We start from the raw sequence: 27,534 nt of genomic DNA, 5'->3' as shown, positions 1-27,534 counted from the left end.
CACACTGTCTAGTGCTTTAGCTGCTGCTGTCAGTTCACGGCGAAGATCATAGGTCATGCATGGGATTTGCTTCTGCATAATTTAAGGATAGCGTTTAACCCTGTGCACTAAAACGCAGGGGTTCAGGTCTAGAGCTCTTGAATATATTCATGGAGATTAATCTAAACCCCCTTCAGGATGATTCTGATCACTGTATGAGCAGGGAAGATCTAATACAACATTCTTGTCGTCTTATTTAAAGCTTATGCCCTTGTTTAACATTTAAGATGAAGAGATTTTAATTACTTCAATCATTTATTGAACTATCCAGCTAAAAATGGTCAATCACAAGGAACTCTAATACATAATCCTTTGGCGATCAAGAAAGAGTTTGTAAGAGTTTGTAATACAATAACTAACATACTCACCTTATAGCTAACAACCAAAACATGCATTAAAAAGATATCTACACACAGGCACACAAAAAAACATAACGTAACTTTGATTCGTTTAACAACAAATAAATAAAGTAAAAAAAGTAACTGTTTTACATAAAAATGAGGTTTTCCCTGTAAAATCTGCTGTGTCTGCCCCAGGGATCTTCTTCTTCATCACATGTGGAATAAGGAGAAAGCATGAGAGAAGTGAATCAGGTGATTTGTAACTTGTCCCTAACTGGAGAAATTGCAATTGTTCAACAACCATTAGAAATTAGAATTTTGAACGTCTGATTTGACCAATGCTCGTCAAGCATTAGAACTTTCATTTTTCAACGTCTTGTGCACGTTCGACAAGCGTAAGGAAATGTACAATTCCATTCTAAACGTAACGTGCAGACTCTGCATCTCAATTCGATTCACACCCCATTCCGAATCGTCCGCCACACATGGTGAACAATCCCGTTCCCCTCCCAACCACTCCCATCATCTGCACGGGATCCAATCCGCGCGCTCTCGCTCTCTCCGCCGCTACAGTGCGCGCTCTGATGCGGCAGCTCCAGTCTCTCTCTCTATCTCTCTGATAATAACACAGCACAGTCATGGCGACAATGACAGTCCATCCGCTCACCCTAGAGCGAGGTGAGTACTGCCAAACGCACGTCCTGCTGGAGCTAACTTTAAGAGTCGTTTGTCCAATTTTTGCATCATTGGATTTGGCTCATCATGGGCTGTTGGTGTTTTGGTGATGCTGCCTTCTCGATTCGGCTCGTGTCCGTAAGGTATGATGATGATGATGATGACGGTGATGCACAGAACACGCTCTGTGCGTCAGGAGCCACTAGTGCGTGTGATAATAATGCGATCTGTATTCGGTTTATTTTAATAAAGCACTTTAGGCACTCGTTTCATACATAGCTTACACTTTGCGGATGCTCACAGCAGCGCGCAGTGTGTTTTCTTTATTTTGTCCTTATTTTACTTTACAGAAGACTGTACAACTTCTCAGTGTGCGAAACTGAATTCGAGGCTGGCTGTTTTATAGACTTTAACACAGGCGCGGAGCTGTGGGCGGGCCTGGACGGGCCTGGGCCCGCCCACATTGACAGCTGGCCCGCCCAATCAGAAATAAAAAAATAAATAAAATACTACTCTGTATTGTTAAATATGGATACTACTTTATGTGGTGTATTTCATCTATAACATGTTATGTTAAAACAGTAAAATTATAAGTAAGCCTGATAACTATTTAATATTTAAGTGTGTTGGTGACTTGTTTTCATTGGTCAATGCAACATCGTAGCGCGCTCTATTGTAATCTGGCGCGAACCATCTATGACGCGAACAACCAACGGTTATAACGTTCGCTAGAAGTGTACGGTATCTTGATTTTTCTTAGTATGGCCAAACAAGTTACTCTCACTCATTTTTTTAAAAAACCTCGTATTGAGATTAATAATTATTTGGAGGACCAATCTGTGGATCGTAATGGAACAACCACTGGCTCTGAGAATGGAGCGGAGATTAACTCCGAACCGACGACCTCCACTGATGCTAACCGGCAAGCAGATCTGCCTATGGCTAATCGACGATCACTGCTACACTTAATTGCACCGTCGGATCTGTCAGCTCTGGGGGAACCTGCTACCCAACCTCATCTACAGGCATTCCCGAGTACCATAATTGATGGGAAATATCGAAGCTTCAACGCCAAGTGGTATGAAAGGTTCAACTGGATTGAATATAGCCAGTCGAAAGACCTGATTTTTTGTAAAGCCTGTCGGCATTTTCCTGAACAGCACACTGAGGGGACTTTTACTAAAGAGGGTTTCAAAAATTGGAAACGTATCGGCCAGGTCTGTGAGAAGCATCAGTCTAGCAAGCTACATGCTTCTGCACTTGTAAAATTACTCTCCTACAAACAAAGTCATGCGCAACAAGGCAGCGGTACTGTATTAAATCAGATGCACGGAGATTCCATTTCGTTCATTGAACGTAATCGACAGCACGTCAAAGTTGTGCTGGATGTTGTCATGCAGTGTGCCAAAATGGAGATACCCCTGAGAGGGCACCGGGAAACTCAGGAAGCGTTAAACAAGGGGAATTTTTTGGAGCTATTCGAGTTTATATCGAAGTACGACCCAGAAATAAAAAAAAAACTTGTTGAACTGCCACGAAATGCTACACTCATGTCCCACCACATTCAGGACGAGCTGCTTGAGGCTGCCGCTTCACTTCTACTCAGGAAGATAAAAACGGAGATGCAAGAACAGCCTAGGCCCACATATTTTGCCATACTTGCAGATGAGTTTAAAGATGTTTCGAAACGCGAGCTAGTTGCTGTCTGTGTTCGATTTATCCATAGTGGGACAATCAAAGAACGAGCGCTGGGCTTTGTCAAAACAGCTGACCTGTCTGCTCAAGGAATATCGCAGAGGATCCTTGAAATTCTAGAACCACTTGGTTTGGACCCTTCTCTCTGTGTCGGGTTCTGTTTTGATGGGGCATCGGTCATGTCTGGGCACAGAGGAGGCGTTCAATCTATCTTGAAAGAGACATTTCCCAAAGCTGTGTATGTACACTGTAATTCCCACAGACTGAATTTAGTGCTTTGTGCTGCTGCGGAATCATCTGGACACGTCAGTACTTTTTTCACTGTCATCAATCAGATACACAACTTCTTCACTGGGGCCCAGAGGCACGCTCGGTTTGTGGAACTTCAGAAGGAAATGCATCCAGAACGCCCATGTAAGGAACTGGAAAGGTCATGTGACACCAGGTGGAGCTCTAAATCAGGATCTGTTCATAAAGTTTTAGAAATGCTAGACGTGTTACTTGAGACTCTTGCTGAGTATTCTGAGACAAGTGGACAGACAAAACTAGATGCAGATAACCTATTACAACAGATGCAAACAAAAAAGTTCATTTTCATGCTTGTTGTGTTTTGCAAGTTGTTTCAGTGCAGCGATTTTGCCACAAAGGGGCTGCAAAGTCCAGCAATCTGCGTGACAGACTGCATCTCCTTAATTGAAACATTGAAAGCCACCCTTGCCACTTTTCGAGATGATTCAGATGGTGACTTTGACAAAGTTCTCAGATTGACAGAGGAGTTGATGGATAAATACGAGATAGCATGCTGGGATCTGATAATGTCTCGTGAGCGAAAGCTGCCTGCAAAGTTTAGTCAGTCTATTGTCACCACAACATTGGGAAAAACATCCGCTATCAAAAATAATGGTGATCTGAGAGCACTCTGGAACTGTATTCTGGATAACGAGATGGCTGAATTGAACAGCCGATTTAAAGACGACACCTACGGAATAATGCGAGCTTCAGCTGCCCTCATCCCAGGATCCACCACTTTTGGCACACAAGAACTGATCAAATCTCCTTGCAGCTTGTATGGGATAACAGTCTGTGATGCGGAATTTGCCTTTTTTACCCAATTCATCAAGGGCAAAGCTGACAAAGACAAAATGCCCTCACTAATTGAATTGTTGGATGCCTGCGCTGCTGATATTTTCCCCGGAATGAACCGTCTGTTAAGGGCCATCATCACACTACCCATGACGTCCTGCAGTGTTGAAAGACTTTTCTCCGCTACTCACAGGATCAACACTCGCTTGAGAGCATCAATGGTGACTGAACGCTTGAACAATTTGACCCTGTTATCCTTTGAAAGAGAACTGACAGAAACACTGGATTATGACGAGATCATAAGCATCTTTAATTCAAAACCCAGGCGACTCCGCCTTGTGTAGCCGGGTAAGGTATAGGCCATGGTTTTCTTTACATGTAGGCCGTGGCTTGATAGCAGGATGAGACTATTAAGTAGGCTACTTTGAGCCTCTGAGCTCAAATAATGTTGCTTTTTTAGAAAGCTAAACGTGTAGTGGGGGTTGACCTCAGCCTCTTGTTCAGGGCCTAAATATTCGTTCAGTTAACATGTCATTACTTTAAATGTTCAATGAATAGAGTGTTATGTTGTGGTTGTTTTTTTGTTATTTTGTTAGAGCTACGTGCTCTCTAATTGATCTTCCCTATGCACTATCACAATGTTGCCTTTTTGTGAATTATATGTTCCTGGCTCGGTAGCCATAGCCTATGTTATATAGGCTTATGTATTTAGCTCAGTTTTGACAGTAGATTAAATTTAAATTACAAAATAAGTAGGCTAATAAACATTTTTTTTTACCATTATAAAGCAGTTTGAATGTTTCATTGCGTTACAGTATGATTCTAATGAGAAAAGAATTCCCGAGCAGCTTTCAGCTATAATCACTTTGAGAACTTTTCTTGCAAGCACCCTGAACTAGACAAGTGGAAAACGTTTTTTGAATAACACCATGTTATAACCTTAATTTTTTTTTTCGTTTTGAATTATTTCGTTTAAAGACATTTCAAGCTTTGTGCATTTGATGTATTTCTCATGTCTGTGTGTCATACACTGAGTTTCGTTAAGTTAGGATGAGATGCGCTCCAGTTAACGTGCAATGCAAGTGACCACGCAGGCGCCTCCATGATTATTGTCTGTTATATTTGCTTGTTTTTATATCTGCAATTGGTTGATGAAAAATTGATTAAAATTAAGATACAATTTATACAAAACGAAATTCACTTTAAAGAAAGTCTTTCTACAAAACAAACCTATGAAGTCGTCATAATCATGTCTGACCATGTCATATTGCGCCTCTTATAATGCTGTTCAGTGTTCACTTTTCATAACCATAGATTAAATAAATAAAAACGTATATTATAATATTGAACATATATATTAACCTAAATACGTTTTCTTTAATGGCTACAGCACCTTGTAACGTCAGAGGACTCAAGGTTTCAGCGTTTCCCGAAACCTTCTTATTTAGGCTACACTTTTTTTTTTTTTACTGAAATGCTGGAAAGTATTTACAAGGACAATATTTCATTGCAGCTTCACCACAACAAAAAAAAATGGGAATTATTAATTAATTAATAAAAACAAATTTAATTAACATTTAATTAATTTAATTTAATTAAAAAGCGCTTTTAAAGGTCAGTGAAAGCATAGGCTACTGTCAGTCAAGTCCTATTCAGACGCTAATATTGTTTCTCATGGGCTCATACGGTATTTTAAACATTTACAGCAGTAAGTCGGTGATTTTAGTGCCGTCCGAATCCATAATATCAGTGTCTTTTCTCACCCAACCCGCAATAAAAATCCCTGTCCAAATTAGTACCTACTGTTTTTTGACAAACAGGTCGTGTGGTGATTTAATTGCCGTCTGAATCCACATCTCTGAGTTTACAAGAAGAAATTCAAAATACACTGTTAAAATCCTTTTTGATCACTGCCGAGCACCATACGTAAGATGTACACTTTTATTATTATTGAAATGCTGTAAAGTATTTACAAGAACAAAATTTAATCGCAGCTCCACCTCAGCGAACAAAAATGGGAAAGAGACGAAAGCACATACAAATTGGGTTTATTGGGTTATTATGGGTTATTATGGCAGCAATATATGATACAATTTAAAAATATGTAGGCTAGGCTATTATAGTTTGGATTATTTTTTATAATATCCCATGAGTCCTAATAAATGAAATTTCAACTATTTCTGAAGCGCTTCTTTTATAAAGAACACCGCTTTCTTACATAAAAAGCCCCTGCACGAGAGAATAATTGATTCTCGAGCCATCGATATCAACCAATTCAGCACCATCGCCACGGACAGCACCCGGTAACATCGCACATAAGAAGATATATCAGCTTCCTAAAGAGGGCCACACACCGGACGCGCAGCTCAGCGCCGCGCCGCGCCACGTCTAGGACAACGCTCACCTGAAAATCCGATAACATCAGCAATTTTCTGATTTCTGTAAATAAATATATAATATAATGCCCAGCAACGGCTCAGGACCGTGTTTACATTTATGTGTCTCAAATCGTAGTTAATGTATATACGGACTTTACCATGTGCTGCAATATACATTTAGTTTATATTTATTTACAGAAATCAGAAAATTGCTGATGTTATCGGATTTTCAGGTGAGCGTTGTCCTAGACGTGGCGCGGCGCGGCGCTGAGCTGCGCGTCCGGTGTGTGGCCCCCTTTAGAGTCTTCGCGCTAAGAAACAACCGTTATCGGGAAACCCAGCCTTGATTTCGGAACACCCATAAATTCAGGCCCACCTCGACTTAATCTAGGCCCACCCATCTGTCACGTTCTGCATCCGCCACTGCTTTAACAGTCTATAATAAAACCGGATTCCAACGAATGAACGTTCGAATAGTCTTCTGTACGCGCGATGCTTCCTACACACATTATACAGCTTAAAGAAGAAATGTCTGAAGTCATGTGGACAAAAGCTTGCCTTTGTGATATTATCACCTCGTCGTGGCCTGATTTATCATCAGCGGTCCGTGACCTGTCATCAATGTGGGCCGTTGCACGCGCTTAAATCGCAAATGAATTGCGTTATTTATATACGGTTATACAGCAGATCAAATAGTAGCCTATGGAAACTCGAAGCATTTAAAGCGTCCCCAAGCAAAGCGATAGAGATATTTTTAAGAGAAATGAGGCACCTCTAGCATACGCGCTGTGGATACGTGGAAACTGTGCGTTGCTTCAAAACTAGTAACGACGTCCGATTCGTGAACGAATTGTTGTTTTGAGTCGGATCTTCACAATGAATCAATTGAACCGACTCACAAACAGTGTCTGAACGAATCGATCCGAGCGGTTCTCCAAATATCACTCGTTAAATCATGAACCAATGAGTGAACTGATAGTAGGAGCATACGGAGTGAACCGATGATATATGAAAAATCACTCGGAACTTAATTAAAATTAAAATTTACATTTAAATTATAATTAATAGCTAAAACGCTAAAACATACCTATTTTTATTTATAGACTGTATGACAGTTTTATCAACAATTACAGAACAGCACAACGTTCTAATCCAACAGAAACAAGAGAAAGTTTAATGTACATCTAAACTTATTTTAAATAATAATTAATAATAATAATAATGAACTGAATAAAGCATGCCTACATAATACTGGAACATTATAAAAGCAGATAATACACACCACACCAGTTTGTCATGTCATGATAGCATAAAGGAAATACATAAATTGGTGAAAATGGTTCTTTTAAATGAACTGTTCTAAAGAACCAGTTCATGAAAATATTTTTCCCTTAACTAAAAACTGGACTTTTTATAATTAAAGACCCTTTTTGCACTAAGCAATGCAAACATGACATTGGCGACCCATTCGACCAATCAGAACGCTAATAGGAGTGCTCTAGGTTTGTCTCCATCACTCAGCATGGTTTGTTTTGTTTGATTTGTATGTTGTCCAATGTAACAGATCATATACTCAGAGCCAGGAATACATCATGCATTGGATTATTGTATCGGATTAAATTGTGTTCTTATGATTTGTATTTTCTCGTAGATTTCATATGGTCTCTTGTGAGACCAAAGTGGGGCCGAGTAAACTCATCTTTACACTGCTGGGTCTATGGGGGGTTTAGCTACTCAAAAGAGCACACTTTTGAAAATGACCGTCTACACTTTACACTAGAGAAGTATACTGGAGAAACTACAAAGGGGCCTCCAGAAGCAATCAAATTTAAGTAAAAACTGATTTATTTCTGTGACATATTTTTAGCATTGCCAGAAACCCCAAAGTAATTGTTATGCTTAATGATAGCAGACTTAGGCAGATTTATGACAGCAGAAATCCAAAACACCACAGGCCTCATATTATTCAGTATCTCTTGCAATAAGCCATAGCATTGCTATGCTTGAGGTTATACAGGCATAGTGAGGAGCCTGAATTGCAGCTATAATTTGATCAGAGAGAAAATAACCTTGTGTGTCCCTTCATTTTGGATACGGCCGGGTTAACTGAAGGCTGCAAGATTTTCCTGTTATTGTATTTAAATAACAGATTTTAAAAGATAAAAACTGCTGGCTGTGAGAGTATGTGTATTCAGGACATGTGGAGGTGTCACTTATGTACAACATGAAAGGTTAATCTAGGAAACTAAAATCAATAAGATACTTTGTCAACGTGTACAGCATGGACTCATAGTCCTATAAGAAACTCGAACCCAGATCTTAGACATTTGATGGAATGCTTGGTTTGGAAAACAGAACTGTACTTGACTTATCCTGAAGGAGAGATTGAAAACAGGGAATATAGGAATTTTGGAGCACTAAAACCTGATTAGGCTGCTCCTCTGGCTTCCTTCATTCAAAGGATGGATGGGTCATACGGAGCTACGCAACCTTTCCTGGTGGGTCGGTCCACTTGTGGGCCAAACGTCGAAACCAAATTTATATACAAAGTAAAAGCTTAGGAAAGGGAGAAAAAAAAGACTGACAATGTGTTTTTAAAATACTGCTGCATCCAAATATGCCTAATTTCTGACTAAAAGCTTTGTGAATTTAGTACTTTTTTTCTTCATGTCATTACATTGTTTAGAGCATAAGAAAAAAGTGTACTGTCTGGCAAAAAAACATTTTTTAAAAATTATATTTTATTCATATGTTATGCTAGGTCCTCTGTAGAGGACACCAGGACTCAGTTTTTCAAAAAAAAAAAAAAAAAAAAAAAAAAAAAATTCAATGACACAAATAGACATGAAAAGGCAAAAACAATGGGATTTCAAAAAAAAAAAAAATTCACCAATCAATTTTTAGGCTTCAAAATGATTTGATATACAATTTTACTTTATGCTATATATGTGTACAATTTCCATAAACTGGTTTTCCCATTTAACACAATGTTATCTGTGCCTAATTTGCATATGAATGTGCTGTTGGGACATCACAGCATGTTGAAAAAAGAACTGTAATAATGGGAGTAATAATTGCCCAGATTTTCATAATAATATCTAATATTTCATAAGAATATTGATATATAATTTATTTTGCTATTCATTTGTTGTGTCTCCTAACGGAGACGGAGTGGTTATGGAGAAACTTCCAAACATTTAGTATCTCTGAAAAGCCCTGAATGTGCTCTGTACAGGACACCCAGACTTAAAACTGTGATATGTGAGGTTTCAGAGAAATTCACTAAAATATAATGTCCACTACAGAGTAACTACAAAAACCCCATTGCTGCGTCTTAGGAGGATATAGTATGCAAAAAACAGTACAACAAAAGAGTAGTATTTCCGAATTCAGAGTATTCAAAAAAACAGTAGGCAAAAAGCATTCAAATGAGATGTTGGAGTGTGCATTTGATTGAAACTTTACCCCACAAAGCCATAAGAGATGAAGCCACACCACTAACACAGTTAGTCACATGACAAAGCCAACATGGCCGATGTAGTACATCTGGATTGCATTCACATTCATACTCTATAGGACATACTTTTTAATGGTTGCAAAGCAGGTTCTTTACCAAAAGTACCACCTTCTCAGACAGTATGCAATTTTTAATACAGCTTACCTCTTTCTTTCATAGTTTTTCCAACCTTGCCATATTCAGGAATCCTATTTATTATGGTACTCTATAGAAGTCATCAAAATTTCTAAAGGTTTCGGTATTCCATACAAATATTGGGATGCACTTGGGATGCTGATTTGGGGGAATCATTCCTTCATTTTTTATTAGGCTGACAGAAGTCCTGGGCTGTTTTTAGGTCACGTGCCATCCTTGCTTCATTCTACTAATGCATAAGCCTTGCTCATGTCATATTGATTTTGGTCTGAAATCCTCTTTTTCTATAGAGAAAGACAAAATTTGTCTGAGTACTTTGCTGAATTAAACATTAAGTGTTCTTCTGTGACATACTTGAATTTGAACACATTTCTCTTGGAAGATATTCAGAGGAAATTGACCCGAAACAATATCGAGACTCGACGCTATTCACTTGTTCAAAAGCTTTGAAGGCTATTGCCAACTATAAGATGGTTGCACGACTTGTATAAAGTACCGTTGAATTATATTGCATAAAAAAGCAGTGATATAATATTTCCTCTAGGCAAAAGTGTTTCTGAACACTTTCTTTCCACTTTAGTCCATCCATTCGAAGATAGAAGCCCTGACCAGCCTGAGAATGAGATCAAGGGATCATATCTAAGGCTATTTTTATCCGAACAAGACCGTATGTGTCACAAGTAATTGTGTGTATGAAAAAGAGAGGGTCTAGAAAGACAGACAGTGGTATCAGTCAGACATCAGGGAAAAAACGCTCTGTGAGGTCATTTGTGCAGGACTTGCATAGCTCGCCGTCTGAGCTATTATACTGCGAGGTGATTTATGTGCCCTTTGCAGTCGGGAATGTCACAGTTGGGCCAATTACTGATAATTCACAGGGTTTGATAAAGTGAGGTTCTGGGATATGAGCCGGACACCAGAGAAGGGTACTGCTTTAGCTCCTGCTGTTTTGGCAGGCCTGCTGTCCGGAGACCAGCGTTTTCCTCAGGCTTCCCTGGCCCGTAAAGGATGGCCGTCTGAATCTGGAAAACGGCAGATGGTTAGCACTCTCTCAGGCAATTCATTCTGGCATGTAAAATGGCGAGGACAATGTGATCCTTAGGAAAATAGTTCCTGTCAGAAATGTGTGAAATATTGTGTAGAAGTGTCTTGGCTGACTATCTAGTCAGTCCTGAAAGCTTTTTATCCACTCTAGCTATAACTGAGTATATAATAGGAACCAAAAATTGTAATGTAATGAATGACAACGGGATAATGTGAAAAAAATTAAAAAATTAGCTTATAGATAACATGAAATCAAAACAGACCCTGTTTACTCTTACTCAATACATGTTCATGGTCTTATCGTGCCCAGCTTCAAAATGTAATTGGCTCTGTCCATTTTTGACCATTAAGACCAGTTATACTACGGGGGCTGTGGAATGCTTGAATCTGATTGGCGTTCAATTATTTTCAGGGAAATGCACGACTAAAGTAGTTCCAGGCAAGTCTTGACCGCTTTACATTTCCGTATCACTGCACCAGATGATTTCAGTAATTCCGAAGGCCCTTAAAGCCTGCTGATTAATAGGACAAAGTCCCTGCTCTACTTGTTCTTTTTTCATTTTTGATAATCCATTACACCTGGACGTAAGTCACAATACAAAACTATGTTGCTACTTCTGTTTAATCGTGACTTGTGTATGAAACTCCAATGTTTCAATCAATTCCTGATAAAGAAAAGTCCAGATCCACATTAATTTGGCCTATTTCCTAGTGAAACAGGATATTACAGAAGTAAACTAGGTTGCAAATGGTATTTCATGCTGATTTCAAACCAATTTATTTATTTTGGATATACAGTGTATAAACCTGTTTTTCTATTAACTTCAGACAGTGTTTGGTACAGCTTGGTTTCAATGCGTTCCATTTAAAGTCGAAAAATGACATGTAAAGAAGAAGAATTTGGCCCCTGTTAGCTTTGCAGGTGTTCAGTGGTCAACAAGAATGTCTCCTGGCATACTGCACCCATAAACGATGCCATGCAATGCTAACCTTTGCAGGTGTATGGAGATTAGAGAAGTTTATTTAGCTTGTTTTACGCAGATGTCTATGCAAATGAGCTAAACAGGATTTATATTCATGTACTGTAAAGTGGGAACTTTCACTCACTGATATCATCAACTATGTGCCACCATGTTTTTATGATGTCATACACCTGTATATCAATGGATCAGAGTTGCAGATTGAGGTTGGAAACTGCTGGAGTAAGACGCTGGAATTTCCAACTCTCAGAGTTGAATTGAACTGTGATATTTACCATGAGACCCCTCAACTCTGTGCAGTTAGGTTACATATGCAGAATTATATTGCACTATAGACAGGGCAGATTATATGACAGCAGGGAAATACTCATTCATATGCGCACAGTGTCCAGTCACACCCTCAACTGTGCCTTTAACACAGAAAAATCATTTGCTGTGGACTCAGTCCTCTAGATTGAATTGTGGGCTTGCGATGTGTACTGTACGCTTGCCACAATCTTGCCACAGAGATTGATGTCCTTGTTATTAAATCCTGTCTAGAAAAGGAAACCTCCACAGTGCTGAGACATATGAGTTTTTGTCCGTTGTAGGTTTAGGATTGTTTTTCAGGTTACTTTTTTATTTTTTACTAAGAGTTTCCTCTACATTTGAAATTACCATAGCACTGTTTTATTTAAAAGGTTAATTTTTGTTTAAAAACTAGCTTTCTATATTTTAATTTACAGGTATTTGTCTGATTTTTGCAGTATAAACACCAAGATTAATTTATATTCACTTGTTCCACTGTATCAAGGGTTACTACAAAGTAATTAATAATCATCTGTCAATTAATAATCAACAATCAAAATAAATTCTAGAAGATTGCACTGTGAATACTGAATATAAATTAAAATACAAACCCTGGTCTGTTAACAGCCACATTAAAATTCATATTCTCATAATGAATTATAGTGGGGAGTGTAAACGGGTCCCGATAGGATAAAGTTTTATTTCTCTTTTAAAGCTCTTGAGAACGGAGTTCTCAGTTGTGTTTCATTGTATTTCACAGTTTAAAGTCGACATGAAATGAGATTATTGTGAATGATTTATCAATGGACTGTATATGTTTCATTTTTTAAACATTTTAACATCTTATATAATTTTTTTAATATATTTTGACCTCTTATTTTGAATCAGAATTGGATTCACCTCGATTTTTTTATGTCTAAAACCCACACCTCAAAATCAAATTAACAGACCCCGTCCTTCATTTCTTTCTTTTTCTAGAATCTGTCATACTTGAATGTATACAGTAAAATGGAAATACAAAAGAAAAGTTGATACTTCCATTTCATCGCAACATAAAAAAAAGAAACATTATTATAAATTATACAATTTGTTTTGTGTACATCCCTGCTAAAAATTTTTTTTTATAAATCTAATCAACTTAAACCAGCTGTTTTTCTGGTCTCAACTGGTTTAGTTAGTTTTAGCTGGTTTAAAATGGTCGAGCAACCTGGATGTTTAACTAGTTTAGCTGGCTGAAAAGTGTCCAAAGCCATCTAAATCCAGCCAACAGACCAACCTGACAGGCTGGGAGACCAGATAGACTAGCAAACAAGACTGTATGTTTTCTCCAGCAGGCCTAAAAGTACATTTATTTCTTGGGAATAATGATGAAATCTCTGACGTTTGAATGCAGACTTTGTTATACTGGCAAATCTGAGTTTGTAGGAATTGTTGAGAAGGAGTCTCCATTCATTGTCCACAGAAGAAGCAAGTCAAGTTTGTGACACAAGAAGTCAAACATAAATCATTATATTAACCCTTTGAACAGAAAAAAAACTATGTGTTCGCATGTGAGCAAATTATTTTTGAGAAGTTTGATATGTCTCACAAATTATTCAATACTTGGTTGACATCATTGCTGGATTTGTATTCTAAACTCATGATAACAGAATAACCAAGTTCACTGGTAAAGAGAGTTTAAGCATGACTCCCTTGAAGACTGGATAAATATCAAAATTATACCTTCACAAAATTGTATACTACTCTGTTTAAAGCATTTGTTGCTGCATTTGTTTTTGTTGAACTTACATACTCCCAGAACAGACGTTTTTAGGGGAAGTGTAGAAATTAAACAGATGTCATTCACCTTATTAGAAGTCAGTATGCCATTAGAATGATTCTGATATTTATATAACATACAGTTGCTTTAGCGGGCCAAAACTGTAGACATTAGAGACATTTCTTCAGTACATAATCTAAATTCTATGGTTGATTTAAGTGGTGTTTTCTCTATGTAGTTTTTGTGGAGAAAATGTGATCATGGTTGCCCCTGCACTATTAACAGCAAGGCTGAAGGCTACAGTGGTTTGAATGGAGAGCCGGGTCACATACACATAGTGTAGTTTGGTGCTCTGGAAGGCTGAATGCTACTTCCATGATATCTTTGCCCCCAATGCTTACTCACAGAGCCATATGGGTTTTTAATTTAAATGTGCTAAATTACGCAATCAATCTGGCTTATTTCTTGTTGGAAGACCGCACATACACAATAGTGTACTCTTCCACTCCATTGCCAACGAGTTTGCAGCCCCCTCCTCTGCATTTACCAGTCTCCATGGTAATGTAGTTTAATGTACCAATCACAAACCAGGAGTGTGTACACCAGGCCCTTTAAATGACCTGTTTGTGAGCCAGTGCTAGTAGACGTGACATAAATCCCAGGATAGTTCAACACAAGGACTTGACCTGCCACCATGCAAATCTGAATCCCACAAATTTAGCTCTTGGAATAATAATGTGTGCTACGATGTTTCCTTTCCTTGCTAAATGATGTCACTCAGATGTGTGAGAAAAGACTTTATTGGGATGATGCCTGTACTGATAAGCCAAGCCTAGTTTGGCTGCTCACTGAAAGCCGGCAGCAAACTCCAGGCGCCATGGAGAATTAATCCTATCTGTAATAGCGGTGCATGATGCAGGAGCTTGACATGCTTTTAGAGGCTTTTTTCATCTTATAACTTTGTTAATGGATGAATTTATCTTCGAAATTTTGTTTCATGTTCCCTCGAAGATACAGTCATTAACAATCTCCTCAAATGCTTTAACCAGTCCATTTATTTTGTATAAATAACTTTGCCCATTAAATGACATTATGGTGATTGATCTTTAGACAGTTAATAAGGCATTAGATATCATTTCCTTCAGCTCAATATTGTTAAAGGTGCTGTAAGTGATTTGCTAACTAATTAGATAATTCCTTCAACCAAACACCCTCTCTCTGTAAAAGGTGTTTTCTGAATAGCTAAAAAGGCGCGGGCAGTTTCCCTGTACCATTTTTTAGGTTTACAGAACTAATGATATCAGAAAACAGGGACATTCTATGCAAGTCGCTTATAGTGTCTCCTTAAATATGAGTTTGCAAGAAACTTTTATGATGGGATATGACCAATATTTTGCCCGATTTGATTGTGTCCCCACCACTTTATGAAATTGTTGCTAATGACAGGGATATATTTAATACATCGCACAGAGAAAACATCTCTGATGGTCAAACATGACTACTAATTTAGTGATGAATACTGATCGAATCTGAGTGAATCTTTTTAATGTTTTGCTGAGTGATTTTTGCAGTTGTCGTCAGTGGCACAAAGTGACAGCGATAAATTCTCTCCCACACACACAGTTCTCAGACATGCTCCGATTAATCATCCTTCCACAACTCTCTACCCAAACAAATTGGTTCCCCAACAAATTTTGTTGTTATACATCCACCGATGTATATCAAGCATAGCTCACATTTGTCAAGTTCGAATCAGCTGAACCTCAGCTGATCCACGTCTACTTATAGGGATATGACACCCGTCACAGCATCCATAAGGTCCTTCAGTATTATCAGCAGCTTTCAACTTTTTCACGGTTCGGTTTGTTTCACGGTTTTAGAGTCACGGTTTTCGGTACAGTTCGGTATGTGCTACGTTTATGGAAAAACTATACTTTCTATTTAAAAAAAGAAGAATATTCTATCCAACTACAAGCAACAGCACAAATAAATACAACAGAGTAAAGATAGAAACAATAAACAGTGATTTTTTTTTATTTAATTTTTTTTTGGGAGGTCTAGCATAGGTTTTTAGGTACAGAAACGGAATAAAGTAATCAAATGTAAAACAGCATCGTATATTCAACTGTATAAATTAAAGATTATTCTTTATTAAAGTTACGAAAGCTTTTTAATCAAGAGCAGTGAGTGATTTCTTTGTTGTTGCTGTTCGATTAATATAAAGCCTGATAGCACACATACTGTACACCTAGGAGACGTCTATTTGACATATGCATTTACATCTGCAAGTTGTATATTTTAGGTTGTTTGCTCATCTGCAATACATCTATCAGACGTCTCCTTTTAGATGTCAAATAGATGTCTTTAAGATTTTTATGATTTGGTATGTATGTAAAACTGACATCTGAAAGACGTCTGTCAGACATTTGTAGACAGCAGATGCTTTCCAGATCAATAGATCTTTAACAGACATCTTGCAGACGTACGTGAAGAGAATGCACTGATACCACTTAAATTCCAGTAAATATAAAGAGCAATTAATGGGTTTTTCACACATAATACATTATTGTGTTTCTAAACTAAAGAGTGGAACCACTGATGAATAGAAAATAATTCAAGGTTTCAAGACATGTTTTGAAAAGTTGGACAAGATGCTGGAAAAACAATGAACTGACTTTAGCTGGAAAAATGACTCTGTTATTGTCTTCTTGCATTATTGACAAACTATTTTCCTGTTTAACACTGTAAAGCTGATGTGGCACAACCAGTATTGTATAGAACTATACAAATAAAGGTGACTTGAATTGACGCAGTGGTCAAAAATGCAAGTCTTGTGCATGTTTACATAGAAAAACAAAAACATTGTTTCTTCTTAACAAGTAGCAATGATTCTGGACATTTCTAATCATTATGATAATGTTACTATTTCATTTTTAACTTAGCATATACTCACCTAGAGAGCTGATCAATACATCATATAGACAAAGTATTTATAGACACAGCAACAGATCAAGGTAAATTGCATCTGTTAAGGATGGTCTTAGGCAATGTGTATGACACAACACCATGGGCGAGGCTAGCCCCTTTTTAGGGGTGCTGAAGCACCCCTAAAAAGGAGCTCAGCACCCCTAAAACTTGGAGTGAGAAATGTTGTTATTCTAAAAGTTTTGTTCGTCTTTTACACGGTCAAATAATGTCCAAAACATACTCCGTAGTTTGTGGGTGTTAATGAGGAAAATGAAAACATCCCCGCATAGCAAATGGTGTCATCCTCTTCTCTTCTTCTACTTCTCCTCTGTACCTGCACCGCTCAGCACGACCGTCATCCAGCGCGAAACACACACAGAGTGAGAACCCGTGATGTAGTGTTGTGATCGGTTGTGATGCAACTAAGTTCCGAAACCATATCGGTGAATACTGGAGTCAGTATCCTGAATCACCATGGTGGTTCTATACATCTATAATCTATGGTACATCTATAATAAGTGTTTATTTTCGGACTATTTTAGTCCGGCGGGTACCCGCCGCTGTGGAGTAGCACAGGACCTGGGTGACTCGTCCATAGTCATAAACGGAGAGAAGTAACGCCGGTTACAATGTTCTTCCGCAAGACGCATGCAGTTCTGTTTATTAACTGCTAGAGCGTGAAACAAAAACAGAAGCGCGACAAATAAACTGCGTACCTGTGTAGTGCGTACGTGTGTATCTGTTGTTAAAGTTTATCGTTAATTTAATACTCGGGAGTCATGTAAACATGACGTCACGTGCGTCTTTTCTCGTCAGTCGTCATGGAAACATGAAGCCCTGGCGTTTTGAGTGAAAACAAACGACGTATCACTGAAAACACTCACTGTGGCTTTTTAAAAGAATTGTTATTAATTCCTAGATTTATATCTGTTATTTTTCAGTTGTGGCTGACTATCAAACTAGACAATAAAATAAAGTTTAATGTTTTTCTTTTGCTGTATTTATTCATTCATCACACACAGGATTTAACCTGAACCAGGCTTAACTCCTGAACTCCTAGCATTACTCTCTCTCTCTGTGTGTGTGTGTGTGTGTGTGTGTCTGTGGCCTGGCAGTGAGCAATGGACATACGACAATTCTTTAAAAGAAAAAAGACAGATTCAGGTGAGAGAGTAGGGACAGTCCATAATGACCTCTGTCTTGTTTTTTTTTTCTGCTGAAAAGAGTTAAGTTAAAGTAACAGATAATGCAAACCCGCTGCTGTTGTATCAAATTACTTATCAAGTCAATGGTCCCCTGCTTTTATTTTTTATTTATTTATTTCAAACTCACAAGCTTCTCTTGTGAAAGGACTTTGTCATTTAAAAAAGTTTCTAAGCCCAATAATAATAATAATAATAAAGACATTTAAATTGACTCTTGATATGAAGCTTGTTTTTTATTATTATTTATTGATGACATATTGGTTTATGAAAGTTCAGACAGGCGTGCATCCTGATATGTTAGAGATGGCCATTTGTAAATAATTTACAGAAGATGAATTACATTTTGTTGTCGTACCTGTTACTTTGTTCAATGACAATAAAGTTGAATCTAATGTAACCAATCTGATGACTGTTGATACAAAAGGAGGCACATGGAGTTAACGGTCAGGAAAACCAGCTGAGTGAAGAAGGTTTTGTGTTTGTTACAGGGGGCTGTCTGTGTGAACTCTCACAATTAAGCTGTTGTTTTGAAAAGGTCTCAAAAAAAGAAAAATATTTGGAGTTAGTTGAATCAATGTTAAAATTATAAAGTTATTTTTCAATAGACATATTTTTTGTTTTCGTGTGAAAAGAGGGTGGGTGGAGGCATTGGGGCTCATTGGGTGCTCAGCACCCCTAAAGCTCTGACCCTAGAATCGCCCCTGCACAACACATTTGTGCCTTCTCAGAGTTAATCCTTAAAGCAGCTTAAATACAAAGACTTTCTAAAATAATGAGCAACAGAGACCACAGAGACAGGAATATCTGAATCAAGACACACAAGAGATTTATGAGTCACAGTAAGTGAGAAGGAACAGAAGATCATCCGTGGTCATCCTCTGACTTCCTGGTAATGAGACATAAATGTGAAAAGGTGTGTTCACACAGTTTCCTGTGCTGGCTGAAAGGACACCAGTATGTTCAGGACGGCTCATTACCTCATACATGACTCCCAACCATCCTCGATAATGATAGAGCTTCAGCACAGGGTTAATGAAGTAATGGTTGTTATATGCTATGGTGCTGCCTGTACATCACTGCAAAGGTCAACTTCACTAATCTGTTGTCATGTACTCTGTTGTTGGGAAAACAGAACGGACAGACTATCGTTTTGCACATTTTGCAATCCAGGCTCATTGGAACATATCATTCAGCAAAATCATATTGCTGCTTCTTGCACATTTTGCAAAACTTTGAAAGTGAAATGTCCTGTGGAGCTAATAGTATGTTCAGGTTCATCTGAATGTGAATCTGGCAACATTTTATTAGATTGGTTGTTATTTAACACGATAGTTTCGTCAAGTGAGTGGCACTAAAAAGTTAATACTTTATAACATCTGAAAATAAAGTATACCACCTATACTAACATAATTAATATTGTTAATAAAAGTAAATGACAAAAACACATTTGCTGAATCATCCAAGTAATTTTAGCTTGCTTCTACAAGTCTTTAAGCTTTTTTATCATGACTTTATCATGATGTTTTTCACATTACTCATACTTGGTGCTCCACAATGATCAGTGCTGTACCAGGAGAGCTTCCCAGCAAGTTTACCATGTCTGAAAAGCCATATGTAAGAAGCTGTTCATGTGATTCACCCTTAAAAATGTATTAGTGGTAACACTTTAGTATAGGGACCAATTCTTACTATTAACATGATGCTTATTAGCATGCCTATTATTAACTTACTGGCTGTTTATTAATACTGATAAAGCAGACATTCTGCATGTCCATATTCTACATCCCTAATCCTTCCCATTACCTAAACTTAATTACCTTACTAACTAATAAGCAGGAAATTAGCAAAATTCTTAGTTAATGATTTGTTAATAGTGAGAAATTACAAATCATACACCATGATCAATTTGTTTTGAGGTCACAGCATAGTAAATAAATAAGTCTGTTAATTGATAATCTGCCCCTGTAATCATAATTTGTGTGAAATTGAATAAAAGTTGTTGGCATTTTACTGACTCTTTGATTTTTACTGCTCATTTCAGCTGCAGTGAATAGTATGTTTTGCACATAGGCTGCTATGTTGGTTTATTGAGCCTCAGATCCGTGGCAAGACCAGATGTCTCAAAGTTGGTGGATTGTAGTGAAATAGTGTGGACCTTAATTCTGAGCTTATGCTCCAATTACATTGTCAATATTATGAAGTGCACTATTGAGCCTATGGCTCTGTCCCAAAACCTATAGAGCAGCTTCTTAAAGCATCATGTGCACTCCCCTGACAGGAAGTCTGTTACAAAAAGCCTTTCATAATTGTCCATTCTGTAATGCACTTAAAGGGATAGTTCACCCAAAAATGAAAATTACCGCATGATTTACTAGTTATATTAAATAATGTTCAGGCTAACCCATGCTTTATAATGAGAGTGGATGGTAACCCAAAATGTGAAGTCCAAAAAATTGCACCCATTCATTATAAAAGTCCACATGCCTCTGGGGGTTAATGAAGGCCTTCTGAAGTAAATTGATGCATTTTTGTAAGAAAATATATCCTTATTTACAACTTTATAAACCTTAATCTCTAAACTTTCATATGCACGTTCATGAGACTGTGGCATCCAGCGAAGACGTAGGACGTAGCATAAGCTCTCGAGAGAAACAAGTTTTGTTTACAGTAAAGGAAAACCAGTGTCCTCTTGGCTTATATCGAAATCCTCTGACATTTTTCTTTACAAATCCTCAATTTTGTACTACTGATTCGTGACCGGAGTCTTGTTTTGCTCTCTTCTCTGCGCTTCCACGTTCGTCACTTCCGCATTCATCACCGCATTTGCATACGTCCTACATCATCCGCTGGACGCCACTCTATCATGAACGTGCATATGACAGTTAGCGGAAGCTAGAGATTAAGGTTTATAAAGTTGTAAATATGGATATTTTTCTTAGACAAACGCATCGCTTCACTTCAAAAGGACTTTATTTATCCCCCGGAGCCATGTGGACTTCTTTTATAATTGATGGGTGCAATGTTTTTGACTTTTTACATTTTTACATTTTACATTTTGGGCTACCATCCACTCTCATTATAAAGCATGGATTAACCTGGACATTATTTAATATAACTGATTGTATTCGTCTGAACGAAGAATGTCATATACACCTAGGATGGCTTGAAGGTGAGAAAATCATGGGGTAATTTTCATTTTTGGGTGAACTATTCCTTTAAGACAAGCTTGACACCGAAGATTCAGTGAAAGGAAGTGAGGAATCCTTCTGATGTGTGACAGAAGGGCACTACTAACTACATTGGACAATGCAGTGCAAATGGTCGATGTGATCCACTGAATTGATCCATTTATTGATAAGTGAAACCTGCACCAAGTGGGAAATGTACTGCAACTATTTTGAATTGATAATAGGCAATGCTTTGGCACTGTTATGGATGATCTGTGGTGGTTGCCAATTTGAGGTCCTTCCCTATCCCATCTATTGCTCTTCTCTATCATCTACATGTATGTGTACAGAACTACATGTGTTTGTCCTATGAAGATTCTGGTTATAATTAATAAAAATTTTGCTTGTTTCTGTTCATCTCTCTTCTTCTCTGCCGCTTGAACTCATGCATTTATTACATCCAGAATTGACTATTGCAACTGCATTCTTTAAGGCTCATCCTAAATCCTATATAATCTCCAGTACATCCAGAACTCTGCTGCATGTCTGCTGTCGTGACCACATCACCGCTGTTCTTTAAAAGCTGGCTCCATTTCTCACAACGGATCTCTTTTAAAGACCTTCTCTTTATGCATTAAGCCATACTCCATACCGAGACTCCAAAAAACTCAAGCTCTTTCAAAACTAAAAATCAAAACTTCAAATCATTACTCAAACCTCACCTTTTGAGATTGCTTTTAATGTGTGTTGGTTTTATTGTATAGCATTTGTCATTTTTATAATTGGTAAAGCAGTAACTTAAAAGGCTCTATAAATCCAGTGTATTATTAGAAATGAAATGAAAGGTTATATTTTTTGTTTTTCTCATTATTTCCTAATTTTACTATTCCCATAGTTATGCTTGGGTGGACCAAAACTGTTAAAAGGAAAATTTACCTATAATTCATTATTTACTCATCCTTATCTAAATCCAAAACAGTATACTATTTCTGTTACTTTTTCCATAGAACATAAAAGATTGCCAGTTGCACAAACACAACCATTATGCTTAGACTGTCTTAAGAACTGGTTTGTCCAGCCAGTGACTAAGAATGATCAGTACTTTTCAATCTCAGTACATTTCATCTAACAAATCTATTTTATTTTAATTTAAAAGAATAAAAAATATTTTTTAATAGTTTCAGTTTAAAAACACTGGTATAAGCATGTAAAAGGCCCCAATTTATGCCCTAGTCTGTGTTCATTTTTCACCAAAAAAAATCAGTTATCAATTTTTACTGACGTCCAGTGGCACCAGAGTGATTAATGTCATGCTGACCTTCTTCTGACAGCTCTGTGCTACAGCCAAGTGGGACATGTCAGAACATTGCTCAGTTTTGGATCTAGCTGTCAGGTTTTGATACAATCTAAACTGCTTTAATAACAGAAGAGACTTAATTTGGATCCAATGTTTTATCAGAAAAGCAGTGCAATGTGACATTAATGAAAAGTGTACCAAAACCACCCATTTGTGGTTTGAAGATTAGAGCAAAAGGTTATAAGTCCCCTGACTGGCAGAAAGGCCCTCAAACTGCAAGAGATTTTGCTCAGATTGTTGCACCTGTTGTTGTCCCATGAGCACACAGGCGGTAATAGCTTTTGTGTCTGCTCTTCTAGTCTCACTGGGTTCTGTTTTATTAGTTCCTGTCAGGGTCTGGTCCACTTTGCTTTGCCGTCTGTGTTCAAACTACTTCTAATGAAGGCTACTATGGAACAGAAACAGAACTTGTTTTTGTCAATTTGTGAGACAGTTTGGGAGGATTTATCTTGTTTTTTTTTTCTCCCCAAACAGTTGCACATTATGTAAAATTGGTATAATTTTTCACGGTCCAAAGATGAATGAGCACAATTAGCCACATGCCTGCCTTGACACAAAAAACTAATCACCACAAGTCCTACAGACAGATGTGACCAGAAGCTCAGCCATCAGTAACACTCTTTAGCTTTCGCAGTAGAGGTGTGTAAAACTACATACTAGACGATTTAGTACGATTTATCATATTCCTTGCCAGAAAAAGAATTATGCTTAATAACAAGAGCAATGTTCACAGCAGGCGTTCACAGCATCTGAAGTAAATCTATAATAATTTAACAATAATTTTCTCAAGAATTGATTGTCAAACATGGTGGATTTTTTTAGAAAGGTGATGCTTTGATGGATGTAGCGGTGACGATTTAAGGGTCAGCGAATTTAAATAAAGTTTTCAGAGAAGGTTTTACTATGCAGGCAGCCTAATGGCTACTTTCAGAGTAGCTATCAAGCTAAAATATAGCATGCTAAAGGTGTGGGGGAAAGGCTATGTCAACATTTGAAAATGGTGTTTTCGTTTTAAAACACTCTACATCCACACTAGCTTTTTTCAAGCATTTTCTAAAGGTTTTTCATCCATTTGGAACAGACAATGTGTTTTCATGCAATTCTTCTGGCATGATCATTTTATTTACGAAAATATCGTATCATTCACTGACACATCCAGGTTGCAGTCACTCACCATTATGGGCCCTATTTTAACGATCTAAACACAAAGTATAAAGTGCACGGCGCAGGTGCACTCAGGGCATGTCCAAATCCACTTTTGCTATTTTAACGACGGGAAAACGGTCTGTGCGCATTTTTGGAATGGGTTGTCCCTAATCTCTTAATGAGTAATGGACGTGACGTTCAATAAATCAATCAGAGTGTCATCTCCCATTCCCTTTAAGAGCGAGCAGATCATCTTCGGGACAAGCAGGAATCCAAGCTCCGTGCGATGAGTCAGTTAATATATATGTGTGTGTATTGGCACGATTGTTCAATTAATTAGCCAATTTCATTCATCATTATAAGTAGTAATAGGCTGAATTGCAAATAGGTAGCCTAATTCTAATACATGCAATGACTATCCATCATTACATTTTTATATTTATGTAGCTTAAACAATAATATTCTTTTACACTGTTATCCTTTTGTTTTTAATATTTGTCATGTTTGTGTGATGAGAAACCTGTGTGTAATAAGCAAAGTCAGCGCGCACTGTGGACGAGCCCAGAGGCGCATTTTCTACCAACGCGCTCTTTAAATAACAAAAAAAATTTGCGCCATTGACTTAAAGGGATAGTTCACCCAAAAATCTGAATTATGTCATTAATAACCCGTGAGACCTCCGTTTATCTTCGGAACACAGTTTAAGATATTTTAGATGTAGTCCGAGAGCTCTCAGTCCCTCCATTGAAACTGTGTGTACGGTATACTGTCCATTTCCAGAAAGGTAAGAAAATCTTTTTGAACCAGTTCACCAAATCGAACTGAATCGTTTTAAATGGTTTGCGTCTCCAATACGCATCAATCCACAAATGACTTAAGATGTTAACTTTTTTAATGTGGCTGATACTCCCTCTGAGTCAAAACAAACCAATATCCCGGAGTAATTCATGTACTCAAACAGTACACTGACTGAACTGATGTGAAGAGAGAACTGAAGATGAACACCGAGCCGAGCCAGATAATGACTCGTTCACGAGTCAAGAACCGTTTCTGTCAGACTCGTCCGATTCGAGAACCGAGGAGCTGATGATACTGCGCATGCGTGATTCAGTGTGAAGCAGACTGACACACAGAGCGTCTGAATCTAACTGATTCTTCTGATGATTGATTCTGAACTGATTCTGTGCTAGTGTTATGAGCGCGGGTAAACCGAAGGCTTGAATCAAAGGCAATTATCGCCAATGACGCCATTACGTAGAGCGCAAAAGAACCGGTGAACAGTTTTTTTTTCAACCGGTTTATTGAATCGTACTGTCCGAAAGAATTAGCATCAGCAGTTAGCCTAAGCTGGGAGATGACGTTCTGTAACTACACCATTATGGAGACATAAAAACTCATCTTACTCCAGTGACTCCAAGTTTCTTTACTAGCTCCTAATAACCTTAGCTTGACACCAAGTTAACATTGCTAAGATTAGAAGGTAGAGTATAAAGAGATTGAATATGCACCAAGGTTATAATTGGGGGGGTCTTATAAAGTCTTATTTCAAAGATAAGCTAATTTGAGTTTATTTAAATGAGCAAAAACAGATTTCTTAATGTTAATAGGTGTAGTTTGGAACAAATCTACAAATTTAGGGAGCGTATTCATTTTAATTATATATATCCTACCAATCAAAGAAGTGGGGAGCTATAGACCAATATGCGAGGGAAATCCTAGTTTATCCTAGTTAGAGTAAAGTTGAGCTTAAATAGCTCAGAGATATTTCTCATAACAACCACACCTAAATATGCACATTTATCAGGGGCTACTGCAAATGGCTAGGAAAACTGCCCGATTTATAGGAAATAATTCCCTCTTAGAGAGGTTGAGTTTATATCCCATGAAATGCAACTGAAACGCTCAAGTGCAGTCATAACATAAGGGAGAGAATTATGAGGATCTGCGATAAACAAAAGCATGTCATCTGCATAAAGTTTTGTTTGTTCTATTTGTCCCCTCTAGATATTCCCTGGAAATCTGACGTTGATCTCATCAAAATGGCTAGACTTTCAATTGCTATTGCAAATAATAAGGGGGACAGATGGCAACCCTGTCTAGTTCCTTTATACAATGGAAAATATTGTGCGCTAGTTGTGATTGTAATAACAGAAGAGAAGGGAGAAAGAAGGGAGTTTTACCCAAGTCAAAAAGTTTGGAACCACACCAAATCTCTCTAGACAGCTTAAAAAAAGCACTCTGTGTTTTCTGGTATATACTTATTTGCGTCAGGAGAATAAATAACATGAAATACTCTGTATATATTAAAAAAGAAAGACAGTAGGGAGAACAATCTCCAGTCTTTGGCCTAGAACCTTTGCCAGTATTTTACAATCCACACTGAGCAAAGATATAGGCCAAAATGAGCCACAGTTCAGGGGGTCTTTGGCTCTTTTTTTTTTTAGGTAAAATCTTATTTTTCTTAATGTTTTTTTTCTTCTTTATTTCTAAATGACGGAAGGTGTTTGTACAACTTTTAACTTAGTTTTCAAGTTAAATTTGTACAAGTTTTCAATTTGTACAAGTATTAACTTAAATATTATGCAGAACATATTACTTTAGCTAAAGTATTTGTAACAATACTAGGGGCCGAATGTGAGGTAAAAGACCCCCCTTGCCACATCATGTATTTATATGATTTTCGGATTTCTTTTCCCACAAAATGTGTTGCACCATCTATGTTCAATAAAAAGTATATTTTGTATTATTTAAATGTATTTTTTTTCCTGCAGTCATAGGTCTAGTGAAAAAAACATTTTCCTTAAGCTATGCCCTTACATTGAATGTGTGTTTGTTGCCATGTTTTATACAAGTGGGTTTTAGCCGCTTGGCTTAAAAAAGACATATATCAAACATGAAAAATCTGTCATCATTAACTCACCCTCCTGCTGTTCTAAACTAGAATTATTTCCTTCGTTCTGCAGAACACAAATGAAGAAAGCTGAAGAATGTGTGTTTTAGTTTATATAATGAAAGTCGTCTCAAGCAGCTAGAAAAGTACTATTAAATTAGTAGCAGCTCTCATGGGCGTGTATTTTTTCTCATTCCGCCGATGTTTCTCCATCACTCTTACAAGTAAACAGCATAAAGCAGCCCACTTATAGCTGTGCAAATACATCTAATGACTGAATGTGCCAATCGAACTGCCATGGAGATGAATGAGAATGCTAATGGATAGCTCTTTCTAAGTATATTAAGACCTTTTGATTAGATCACACTGACCCAGACAGTGAAAGCTGTGGCAAAGACACATATATTTATTGTTGAAACATTTCCGACTGGCCCCAGTGAATATGTGTCCTGTAGGTCTGCTGGACAGAGGAGGTACAGCAGTGTGATGTGTCTTTTGCTTCATGTAAAGAGAGCACTGATTGCTTTCAGTGGCCCCTCTGGCCTTCAGTGAGTCTGTTTCCATTATCCCCGCAATCGATTCGCTGCAGCTCCACTATCTATCTGCCCTTTACTGCAAACTTTAACCTCCCCCGCCATCACAAACCCTGTGTTACTCAAACACATCTGTGTTTTCTTTCTCTCTTTCCATCTCAGATGTTGCCAGGGCGATTGAGCTGCTGGAAAAATTACAGGAGTCAGGTGACGTCCCGGGTCACAAGCTGCAGTCCTTGAAGAAGGTTCTACAGAGCGAGTTCTGCACGGCCATTAGAGAGGTGAGACCTACATTACGTATTGCTGACACCTCCAGAGTTTAGCTCCATAAAGAT

At 37.7% G+C, this 27,534-nt stretch overlaps 1 protein-coding gene across 2 annotated transcripts in view; it reads left to right on the top strand.

Annotated features, from left to right (window-relative positions):
• The first annotated feature begins 924 nt into the window (after positions 1–924).
• The window catches only part of LOC132099021 (protein lin-7 homolog A-like), a 56,639-nt gene continuing 30,029 nt past the window's right edge, over positions 925–27,534 (top strand). For both annotated transcript variants that reach the window (XM_059505389.1, XM_059505390.1), the window contains exons 1-2: positions 925–1,058; positions 27,362–27,480. In XM_059505389.1, the coding sequence (XP_059361372.1) occupies positions 1,019–1,058; positions 27,362–27,480 (159 nt within the window). In that variant the 5' untranslated portion in view covers positions 925–1,018. The remainder of the gene's footprint in view (positions 1,059–27,361; positions 27,481–27,534) is intronic.

Source organism: Carassius carassius, chromosome 22 (genome assembly GCF_963082965.1).
Source record: "Carassius carassius chromosome 22, fCarCar2.1, whole genome shotgun sequence".
Lineage (NCBI taxonomy): Eukaryota > Metazoa > Chordata > Actinopteri > Cypriniformes > Cyprinidae > Carassius > Carassius carassius.
The sequence above is the reverse complement of the archived record's forward strand: the minus strand, read 5'-3'. Positions and strand labels throughout refer to the sequence as shown.